The 12,054-nt window shown below is 39.2% G+C and overlaps 1 protein-coding gene across 2 annotated transcripts in view; it reads left to right on the forward strand.

The window, feature by feature from the left end:
* Positions 1-11,984, forward strand: part of LCORL (ligand dependent nuclear receptor corepressor like) — an 83,644-nt gene extending 71,660 nt beyond the window's left edge. Inside the window, exon 8 of one of the 2 annotated variants that reach the window (XM_021395922.1) lies at positions 10,881-11,028. In XM_021395922.1, coding sequence (XP_021251597.1) covers positions 10,881-10,894 — 14 coding nt within the window. In that variant the 3' untranslated portion in view covers positions 10,895-11,028. Of the gene's footprint in view, positions 1-10,880 lie in introns of both variants that reach the window. The other variant, XM_021395925.1, reaches the window with a different exon arrangement.

The raw sequence follows: 12,054 nt of genomic DNA on the forward strand, positions 1-12,054 counted from the left end.
NTTATCTGTTTTATTCAAAGTAAGGTTTCATGAGTAATAAACAACAACTCAATTTCTCAACTGTTTCTTCAACAATGCATTTATGTGTCGAGGGCAGTTCCTTTTACTGTAGATGTATGTCATGATCATTTAAATTACCTTTTGTAAGATCACTGAAACATGTTTACTATCAGTGGTGACAAAGAAAATTGTGTAAAAAATCATTTAGGAGAGCATTTATGTTTCTTTCCATGGGGATGGTTCGGACCACACCCATGTGCTTTGGAGTCAGCCAACCTCAGTCCTAAAAGCTTCAGCATCATAGAATCATAGAATCATAGAAATCATAGAATGGCCTGGGTTGAAAAGGACCTCAAAGATCATCGAGTTTTAACCTGCTAAGTGCAGGGTCTCCAGCCACTAGACCAGGCTGCCCACAGCCACGTCCAATCTGGCCTTGAATGCCTCCAGAGACGGCGCATCCACAACCTCCCTGGGCAACCTGTTCCAGAGCGTCACCACCCTCTGAGTGAAAAGCTTCCTCCTAGTATCTAACCTAAACCTCCCCTGTCTTAGCTTAAAACCATTCCCCCTTGTCCTGTCACTAACTACTCTCATAAACGGTCGTTCCCCCTCCTGTTTATATGCTCCTTTCAAGTACTGGAAGGCCACAGTGAGCTCTCCTGGAGCCTTCTCTTCTCCAAGCTGAACAAGCCCAGTTCCCTCAACCTTTCTCCATAGGAGAGGTGCTCCAGCCCTCTGATCATCTTGGTCGCCCTCCTCTGGACTCCTTCCAAGAGCTCCACATCTTTCTTGTGCTGGGGGCCCCAGGCCTGGATGCAGTACTCCAGATGGGGCCTCACAAGAGCCGAGTAGAGGGGGACAATCACCTCCCTCTCCCTGCTGGCCACTCCTCTTTTAATGCAGCTCAGAACATAGTTGGCCTTCCAGGCTGCCAGCACACACTGCTGGCCTATGTCCAGCTTCTCATCCACCAGGAGCCCCAAGTCCTTCTCTGCAGAAAGAGTAGTAGTACTTCTCCACAGCAGAGCCAAGCTAAAATGAGAGAAACTATTATCCTTCAATAAAGTGGAACACAATAAAAGACAATTAAAAAATAGCTTATATGTTTTTTAAATATATGTGGATTTATTAGAGATGAGATTGTATACCTGCTGCAGTAGCAGGCAGTATTGGATGCTGCGATGACATGACATACCTGTCTACTTAGCCTTTGTATCAGACTGGGAGCTCACATAGAAGAGCTTTCAGAAGTCTGATAATATTTTGGCTTTTCTGAAAATAGTATGGAGTTTCAGAGAAAAATTCTAATGTATTTTGTTGGCAGAGAATATGAATTTTCACTTTTAATTTTTCATGATATTTGAATGATGTTTAATATATCTTAATGAGATCAAGTTAGCTTGACACTTAAAATGAGAATTTGCTAATCTTTGTAGTCATTTCAAATTGACTTCAGGAGTCAGAAGTCAAACTGAAAACTGGATATTTTTATGAGTCTGATTGTTCTTTTGATTGTGTGTGTAAGGTATTCTCTATATTATTATGACAGCAAACAAAATTTTCCTTAAACAAGACTTCCCTTGACAGATTTGTCTGTATTGTTTCAAATTGGCTGGCAGTGCTTTGTGAACCCCTTATATATATGTGTATTAGTGTGGCATTAATATTCCAGTATTGTTGCTTATTTGACTTACAGTCATCCAGTCCAGCAGAGAAGGCTATATAATGTGAATAACTTTTCTACTACTGTAGAAACAAGGTTTTTAGGAAGTCTTCCCAGCTATCTCTTTCACGAAGGAGCATGTTCTACATTCCTAATACAGAACAAATTTAAAATATTAGATGAGGTAAAGTGCAAGAGACAACCTGAAACAGTCATTAAATCTGCTGATTTCAAGAAACACTTTTTAACGGCCGTATCTTAGCTGTTTTCTCAAAGGCTTTCCGTAAGTAGTGCTTAGCTTCAGGATGTTTCACCTATGATGCAGATGGAAATTTTCTTAACTGTAGTTGCAAGACAGTAAGTTACTTTTTCACACAGACATGAAACAAAGAAAATTGATTGAAAGCGTCAAAAGAGCAGTGAAAAGAATGACTGCTCTCATTAAGTGGACCATTTTTAATGCAGAAGTATTAAAGCAGAAATGTAGACTTGATTTATAATTGACTACACATGTGTAATAAATCCCAGCTCATTTATTGAACTTAATGGTCTCTGCCTCATTCCCCTGAACACAGTCGTGGTGAATCTAATACCACAGTCTGATGCTCAGCTTCTTTTACACCAAGAATCTCCATAAGCCACGTGCAGTCAAATGGTCTTTCCTTCCCTGGGCTTTCTTTCCCATCATGTGACCTAGTGTACAGAGCAAGTTACAAGTTCAGAGGTGTGTAAATTTTGGGTGCTGTTTTGTTTTAAATTGTAGTTATTTACGTACCATCTTGGAATATGCTGTTTTTGACATGCTTTTTTGAAGGTTCTGAGCTTATTTGAGTGGAAGACTTATTTCAAAGAACATGACTCAAGTCTTCCATTTCCTTCACCTGGGAGTAAATTTCAGAAATCTGGTGTTGTGTTCACTACGCTTTTACGTAGGATTTATATACCCAGTTTTATGAAGATTTTTTCAAATCATTTTATTCGGCATTGTTTCATCATATCATTGTAATCCAGGCTCCTCTAAAACTGAGAACCTCTCATGCTTTCTTGTTTGTTCTCAGTTCAGAACCAAGTGTTAGATTTTTAGCTTTCTGTAGGGAATTGATAATACCATCTAAATGTGTCTTTTTATTTTTGCTTAATCCATTCTCAGGAAAAGAAATCAGTCATTTTCCCAGGCCTGCCTAGCAATTTTGAAAATATGATGAGTACTTAGTGATCTTTAATTACAGTCAAAAAATGGTGTATTCTGGATTTAGAAAGCAAGGGGGAGACTTACAGTGCCGATAAGACTGAGCTGTTCTTTGCATGTATTCTTGGGTAGATTTTCCTTCCTCTTTCACCCAGTCAACAGACTCTCCTTTGATGATCAGAATCCTTCTTCAGATTTTCAGGCCAAATATACTGCTGCATTTGTTACCAGTTTACCCTTTAAAAACACTGTCCTTTCATTTTGCTGCAACTGCAGAACTGTGCTTTACAAATTGTTTAAACACAAAGTGAGAGTAATAGAAGTTATTCCATTTTTTAAAATGTTCCAATAACGATACTCTAAGCACTGCTTGCAGTGCTTTACAGAGTTGTGGTAAATCCTATGAACTTTTCTGAAATTTTGTTTCAATTTAGGTAAACAATCAGATGCTATTAGAAATTATATTTGTTTTTTTTTTCATGTTCCTTCTTACTTCAATTTTTTCTGTGGCTGGGTACTAATTTAACATAAATGAGATTCCGGGCATATTTTAAGGACAGCATTTTCTTTAAGGCATCGGCTCTTATTTCCAAGCTGTATGTTGGTGAATGCCAAAATACTTTTGTGAGTGCTGTGGAGTTAGCAGTCCAATTTCATTCTATTTTTTAACTGCTTATTTTTCATTGTGTATTTCCATTGTTCTATAATATATCTCTTATACCTGATAGATTTGCAATATATATAAGCAAGAGTTCAGTCAGCCTTCACAGGTTTCTTCAAATCCAGGTATGGAAAATCTTTTCTGAGAAGTCATGACTACCTTTTAATCCACCTTCTCTTAAAAGGTCATTTTATTTTTTTCCCCACAGAACAAGATACATGTCTTTTCCGAAGCAGGTATATAAGCAGGCTTTGTCTTCCTAGCTCCATGCTTCTGGGCCAGCAGCTCTGGATACCTCTGAATTCTAGACAAGTTTCTGTTTGTATTCTTGTGGAACAGCTCTAGCAATTTATGTTTCTCTTTCCATTTCTTCTTAACTGAACCAAGGGGACCTTTTTCTGATGATTTCTGACGTTCTAGACATCTGTCACGTTCTAGATTGTTCTTCAGTGCTCTCTGGAGTACAAATAGTGGTATCTGTTGCTCTATGAAGTATAAATCTATATTTAGTAAGAAATTCATGTTTTCTGGGATCTAAGTTTGTTTTGTTCTTTTTGTCAGTCCGGCAGGTTTCACCATCTTCTTTCAGCAGTCAAACTTGACTTCTGTCTGCGTTCATCTTTGTCTGTTCCTTTCCAAAAATGAAATGTACACACTCATTTCACAAACACTTCTCTCAGTGGTTCTGCCAGCTCACCCACTCTCCATCCTCTTACTTCCCGCTCCTTTCAGTCATACAGGTGAGGAACCTGTGCTTTTTCTTCTGTCATGGTGTGTCTGTAGGAGGGGCAAGAAGCTTGTCTCGGTTCTTGTTTTTTCTTCAGTGATAACCAACGTTAGGCTTGTCAGTAGAAATTGTCTTAGTGTAACTAACACTTCACTTAAAATCTTTTCATGAGCATAAGTCTATTCATTTCTACTTGGTTTTGAATGTTTTTGATCAGTTGCACATTTTTAAGCCATTAGTGAGTAATATGACTACGTCCTTCATGTTTTCCCAAGCAGTTCTTAGGTAAGTGCTCTTATTTTTTTTTTTTTTTTAACTTAGTAGCTCAAGGTGGAATATTTCTAAATAGTGGTCCTACTCGGAATAGATTGAGAGTTCCTCATTTCGTATTAAAATACACACAGAGTAAGGCACTTAGGGAAGTCAGTCTTTTAGGGTGGACATTGTCACAGGTTCCTCTATACTTGGCATTTTACTCATCCAGGCTTGCCCTCAAGCTTCTATATTTCCAACCACTAAAATCTTGATTATTTGCTTAAAATAATGGATTGTTTTCCGGTGCATGAAATGGAAGCCTAGCAGAAAAATTCTAGAAGCTGCAATACAATATGACATTTTTCTTACTCCAAAAACAAAACCAGTCTGACGCTCACTTAAATGGTGCTTTTTTCCAAATTTTGGGAAAAGCATGTACTTAAAGTTAGGTTTCAGTGTTCTTAGTGTTCTTATTGATTGTTACTGCAAAATGCATAGTAACAATCACTTGTTCTTCAGATTTAAGAAGTTTATTTACAAAGTGAATGAAGAGGTAAGAGCTGTCGGTAAGGCCTCCATTGTTAAAATTGGGGCGGTGTTGGTTACTTGTGTTTCTGCTGCAGAGATGTGTTTCAAAAAGAATTTCTTCATTGGTAAATTTGTTCCTGAGTGCATGTCTATCAGCTCACTATATACAGCTAATTTAAAATTATATTTAAATAGTAGAAATCTCAGGAAATTACTGATTTGCAAATTATTGTCTGACCTTCCTTAATTCAGAAGCCTGGTGGCTTGTAAGCCACACAGGGACTGTCTCATGTTTCTGAGATTATTTCCCTCCATAATATAACTGCATTTGTAATGCCAAAAAAATGTTTAGAATTAAAGATTGGAGATTAATCCAGTTCAAACACCAAGATATACAAAGTTGCATTCATGATAGAACTGAGGTGATGGTGCTCTCTTTCGCTGGACAACAGCCTGAACCAGCATCCTCAGTTCTGAACCTCCAACCCTAAGCCTTTTTTTTTTTTTTAATCTTATACAAATGTATTTTCAATTATGAATAAGTAAAATAAAAATAGCAAAAACATGTTATAGCATGTTTCTAAGGAAAACTCCTTGCACAACAGCGTGTTGTTGTTGTTTTTTCTGTTTAAATAGATTTGTATGCTACTAGCTTCTAGTAATGCATAGAAAGTATTTTGTTTCCTTTCATGGAACAGAGGCAAACTTGTTTCAGAGCACTACCTAGATACTAAAAATTAATTATGTTCCTCATGAAATGAATGGTGCTTCCTTGCAGCTGTTAGGTTGTTAGCTAGTTTTTGCTTCCAAGGTTTTTTGAAGACAGTATGCTATGAAAGATTAGAGACGGGATGATTTTTTCTTTAGAAAGATTTAATACTAACACTAATAAAATATGCTTGAACATTTTATCACTTCATACCATTTCATACCATTTTGGTGACAGGTTACTTCAGTATTTTGCTTTCTTTAAGAATTCTGTGGACTGTGCCAAATAATCTGTATTTCCACAAAGCAGAGTGGTTCTTCTAAAAGAAACCCTAAAAACCATAGTACTAGGTAACTTTCTAAGTCAGGCTGCTTTAAAAAAACTCGTACTTATTTTTCTCATGATCTCATATGTATTTAATTCATGTTTTCTTTGTTTTTGTGCACCTGTAGCACTTCTGACTTCTCACACTGTATTTTAGCCTCTGTTCACTTCCAGTCTTGCTTCTGTTTTGTTTACTGCTTTATTTGTCTTAGTGCTTCAGCTGTGTTAAATGCAACTCACGTCTCATTTCTAAAACAATCCATATTGGTTATCTTCCCAACTTCCTGTGGTCTAGTTGCACATGCCATCTGTTTCCAGGGCACTTCTCTCTCATACATTAGCAAACACAATTCCATTCATTCACCTGAAAAGTATTTATTATTACGATGAGAATCCATTTGATAAATGGAAATGAGGCATAAAGAACTTTCTTTGTAGGTTTCTTTGATGCTGCGTTTTGGCATTGTGCAAAGACAAGTTTAAATTTCAGAGACAATAAATCTGACAGTGCATGCTTGGTTTGCCTTTGTTTCAATGTAGGTAGCATTATAAATCAGCTTCTGCTTGAAAGTGTGTCAAGGCTACTGTAGTCACTGTGCATTTAACCCGTATAGATTCTACTGTTTCATTTTCTGGGAAATGATTGAGTGGTTTGTACATAGTAAAACTTCAGCAGCATAAAATATTTTCTATTTCCACTTGCTTTTTTGAAACCTCCGGATAAAAGCCTCATAGCTTTGTATCAAGTGTAATGTATCAAGAATGCTTGTATGCTTTCTAAGCTATAGATTTGGACATCATTAATAGTGTTTTGTTTAACAAGTTTGGTTTGCAGAACTTGTGTCAGATAGGAGAAGAAAAACAGACTGACGTAGCTCCCAGCTAGTCGAGGAGATACATTTTGCTATGAAACCAGTACTGCTAAAGATTAGAGAAGCATAACCCTGCAGCAGCACTTGCAAAGTCATTTTCCAGCGTACTAATGTGCATCTGATGGTAATCTCTTTGACAGTAAATGCTGAGAAGCCACCTAACAGATAACAGTTAGCCTTATGCCTACTTCTTCTGTGTGGCCTTCACATATAGTAGGCAGAGGTTAACTATACAACTGCATGCACTTCAGCTAGCCGGACTATTCTAACTTGGTCATTTTCATACAACAGGTGTCATATTCCTCTGTTTTTTTTCAGGAATGCAGTTCCAAACTGCAAAGAAAAAGCTCAAAGAATATTATTCTCTTTTTGTGCTTGGCAGCTTATCACCTTATACAGAATTGCTCTGAAGTGCTACCGTTAAGAATCAGTATTTCTGTTACTGTAACTGGATGGTTTGGGTAAAATTAAAGTAACTAAAGCAGAACTGCGAAAATAAATACTTATATTCAAGTAATTTGAAATGGAAGTGTATAAAAGAGCAGGGTTTCCTTTAGTTCTTAGTAGCATGGGAAGGCCCCGTGTTGCTTGCTTTAAAAGAAACATAAATTCAAAGACCTTTGTATTTAATTCCTTATTCCTTAATGATAGGAGGGAAATGAAGTAGGGAGAGAGAGTCCTTCTAGGTCCTGGCAGGCCTGGTTACTTGGCCACATGTAGGCTTTGCTGCTTAGTGAAGGCAGACTAGACAGATAGGACTACAGAGTCCATCAGCATTAATTTACATTGGCTTCTATGATTTGTTAGAATAACATAGGCAATTGCTATTTTCCCAACAGTGCTGAAAAAGAGTGAATTCAGAGGCCACCAGTAATAGCAGCTTGAGAATTGTTACAGTTCATAAGATAATAACTGTGTAGTGTCATCGCTGACAATTTCCTTGAACCACTTGCTTCATGCACTGTTGGCCAAGGAAAGCCAACAGGTTCCAAGGGCATCCTCACCCTTCAGTGATGAGGCAGAGCATGTCCATAGTGACACGCGGCAGCCAGCTCCTCCTTCCTCTCCACTACTTCCCATGCACTCACTTCCTATACTCAGAGTCAGAAAACTTCTTAAGGCTGAACGCGCTCCTCGCACAGAGCAGTGCTGTAGCACTCTGTGTAAAGGAGCACCTGTATCTGACTTACAAAACTTGCGTGCATGGAAGCTGAGCGACTGAGTCATTCTCATGTGGACTAAAACAAAATAGATTATAATTGCTGTAATAGAAAACAGATGGCTTCAGAATTGGGAAACTTTAACCTTTTCAGAGGCTGACATTTAAGATCAGTAAAATGCCTGTTTTTGTCAAGGCATTTCACCTAATGAAGTTAAAGGGAGCTCCATCCTCCACCCGGCGCATGCCTTGGAAGTGGAGAACATCACAAGGATGTAGAGAGGAGATAATGACCCACAGCCCAATTCCGAGCTCTATCAAAATAGGCTTTGTGGCTTCTGGTAGCATCAGGCTGTAACCCACAGTTCTTCCTAGCAGAAGAGTTGCTGTACAGAGCATCTTTCTGACTAGGAATGCTTAATACACACTGCACCTTTCATAAGCAGAACAGGATAAAAATTAGAGTAAAATATAATGATGGATCTTACTGGAGAAATCCAACTGCTCTAAGATGAAAGACTAGGTTCATGTTGCTTAGAAAATATATTGATGCAGCTCTCTAACTTCATTGTTTCCACTTTGCTTATATTAAGGTCCAACTCCTGGCTCCACACAGGACCACCCAACAATCAAACCATACTTCTGTCACTCGCACTGTCCAAATGCTCCTCGAACTCTGGCAGTGCCGGGCTTTGCCCACAGCCCTGTGCAGCCTGTTCCACACCCACCATCCTCTGGTGCAGACCCTTTCCCTAACCCCCACCTCCCCCTCCCCTTACACAGCTCCACGCCGTTCCCTCGGGCCCTGTCGCTGTCACAGAGAGCAGAGCTCAGCGCTGCCCTCCACTCCCTGTGAGGAGCTGCAGCCACCATGAGGCCTCCCCTCAGCCTGCTCAGCTCTGGGATGAACACACCTGGGGACTTCAGACACTCCTTAAGCATCTTGCCCCCTAGACCCTTCCCTATCTTTGTAGCCCTCCTTTGGAGACTCTCTAATGTCCTTTATGTCTAATGTCCTAATGTCTATTATGTCCTTATATTGTGGCACCCAAATGTGCACACAGTGCTCGAGGTGAGGCCACACAACACAGTGCAGAGGGGACAACCCCTTCCCTCTCACAGCGGACAGTGCTGGACCTGATGCACCCCAGGGGATGGTTGGCCCTTTTGGCTGCCAGGGCACACTGCTGGCTTAGACTCAGCTTGCTGTCATCCAGAAGCCCCAGGTCCCTTCCCAGCCTCTCATCCCCCAGTCTGTACAGGATTGCCCCATTGCAGGTACGGAATTTACCACTTGCCATTGTTGAACTTCACGTGGTTGGTGATTGCCCAGCCCTTGCTTGCAAATTCTGGACTCCCAAGGCATTTATGTTCCTTTCACCTAACCAGAACAAAGCAGACAAAACCAAAAAACTCCAGCACTATCACTTCAATTAGTTGCTGAGTATTTCTGTTGCTTGCTCAGAGGTCAAGTCAATATCTGGCCACACCTAGAAGGCAGCAATACTTCAGAAGTCAGCCCTCGTTCCTTCTCTTTGATTTTCCTCACAGCAAGAGAGGGCAAAGTCTCAAATCTGAAGAGGCTGTGAATTCAGAAAGTAACCATACTGACTGAAGTCCTTCTCTGGCATCTCCAACTGCATGCCCTGCTTCGTATGGGAAAGAAACAACTATAGTAACAAAAGCACATGCAAACCAGAAAAACAATGAAGGAAAAAGGTGCAAAGGCATAAACAAGTGAAAGGATAGCTCTGAAGAGTAAGGACAAACAAAATACTGGTTGGGGAAGCAGCACCCCTTTTACAGAGCGTTAGGAATGAGGATTGGTAAATTAGAGGTGCTATGCATGTTCCTTGTGTTGTTACAAAGGCACATAACATTCCAGAGAGCTTGCATAAAAATGTAAAGCACGAAAATTGTGTTTCAAATGATCTGTGAACAATGCTGAATTGCCACTTCAGCTGTTAAACAAGCTGTAATCCCCTCTTGCCATCGAGTAAGGAAATGTTTAGTCTGAATCAGCCAGTAGTACTTGGGTAGCACAAACCAATACATCTCAGGGTATATACTCAGCACCCTCCTGCTGTTCACCCATGTTATAAGCAGTTTTGCTTAGGTCTTCATACGTACAAAGTTAATTGTATGGTTAGCTGTGGTGGGACAGAATTCCAAACTCTGCCTCTGTTTTTCCCCACCTAAGCATGAACAACTATAGCATTTTATATGGCGACATGGTTCAATCCGCATTGATGTCCTAGTTTGCTTAGTGATCCCCAGAAAGAACTGGGTTTCTTTTCCTTCTTCTATTACTTACTTTCCTAGATTTGAAACAAAATAAAGGCTGTCTCTATATTAGTCCTTTTATGGCTGTACTAACATAATGTCATTAAAGAAAAAATAATTTCTGCCCATTTCCTGTTCTGTGGTTGTACAGTGCATTTGAATTAAGGAAGGCCAGACTGCAGACTGCTGCTCCTGTGCAAAGGAATGTTGGTGGCAGGAGACTCACCTAATGCACTCTCTGCAAATGAACAAAATCAGCCATTCCTACACAAACAAGCCCCATCTACCTGTGCAACATGGAGAGCCTAGCACAATCACGTCCTGGTCTGTTGGTTCTGGTCTGTTTCTGGAACATACTGGAATAAAACAAAAAATCATAAAGCAGTATACGCAGCCTGCCACCACCTCGCCTTTATCAGTCTGCTTGTTTGCAGAGCAAGAGGAAAGCATACTAAACTTTTTCTCATTTCTTTCTCCCCTCTCCGACCCCCACTTCTTTTCTCACAGCACGCTACAAGTGAAAGTCTCTGAGCCGCAGAATTCAATAGATGTGAACACAGAAAATGAACATTTGAAGTCCATAAAGATGTGCCTTAATCAGCCCACTGAGTGGAATCTGAGTTTTTCAACAGCATCTCTTGCCAGCTGTAAAGTTTTTAACCAAAATCTCAAAACTGATGAGAACAAGTAGATTGCAGCTGTTCTTGCACTATTATTTTGTACATTGTTCTTGATTTTTTTTTCTGCTGAATAATAAGCATTTATTACATTGATCATGAAATGATCTCGTGTGATTTGGCTTTATATTACTTCTAGCATTATTCATTTCCATGTACTTTTTTTTTTAATATGAAGTTTCACATCTTGCTCTCATGGAATTCTTGCAGTACAAATTTCTATCAGAATCAGATGTTCCCCTTCAATAGTATTGTGACTTTTCTATGTTCTCTAAGTTTAATTATTGTTTCCCAATTTTATTTTTGTGCACGAAAGTTAATATATTATGTAATTGTGGCATAAGTCACCATGTAAAGATTTATGGTAATAACAATTCAAACAGATCTGTAACAGGTGGAGACTGACTACCTCGAAGCGAAGCTGTAACGAGAAGGTAAAGTATCCGAGATCTCCTTCAGAAATGGATGAAATGTATCCAACAACCAGTTTGTTTCTGCAGTATGCTTTCATCTTCATTTACCTTGAGGACTTTTGTGTGACAGTGCTTAATGACCGTAATGTCTACAAGAAAGGCCAACCTTGCAGGAGAATCTCTTGAACGATTGTCATTCAGCAAATCTGTATCTGCACTTTTGGAGGTTTCTGCTAAATGGTCTTTCTTCCCCTTTTGTTTTAATGAATTTATGCCTGACACCAATTAAAATGGATGTAAATGCTCTTCCTATTTCATTTTTTTTATTGTACTTTGGAAATTCAATGTAATCATCAAAATTTTAAACTCTACTCAAAGAAGTAGTAAATGGTTGTAGCTGACTACATTGTAGACATTCCATGCCTAAATAAGCTTTAGCAAGGTTTCTGTACTTTATTCATCAAAACTTGATTATTAATAGAGCTATAACAAAAGTGTTAGAATAAAACCATACAATACACTTCTCTTTGCTGGAGTCATACATTCAATAGCCAGAGTAGAGGTTTTTTAATTCACTGCATTGCCCTTACC

The sequence above is a fragment of the Numida meleagris genome, chromosome 4 (assembly GCF_002078875.1).
Source record: "Numida meleagris isolate 19003 breed g44 Domestic line chromosome 4, NumMel1.0, whole genome shotgun sequence".
NCBI lineage: Eukaryota > Metazoa > Chordata > Aves > Galliformes > Numididae > Numida > Numida meleagris.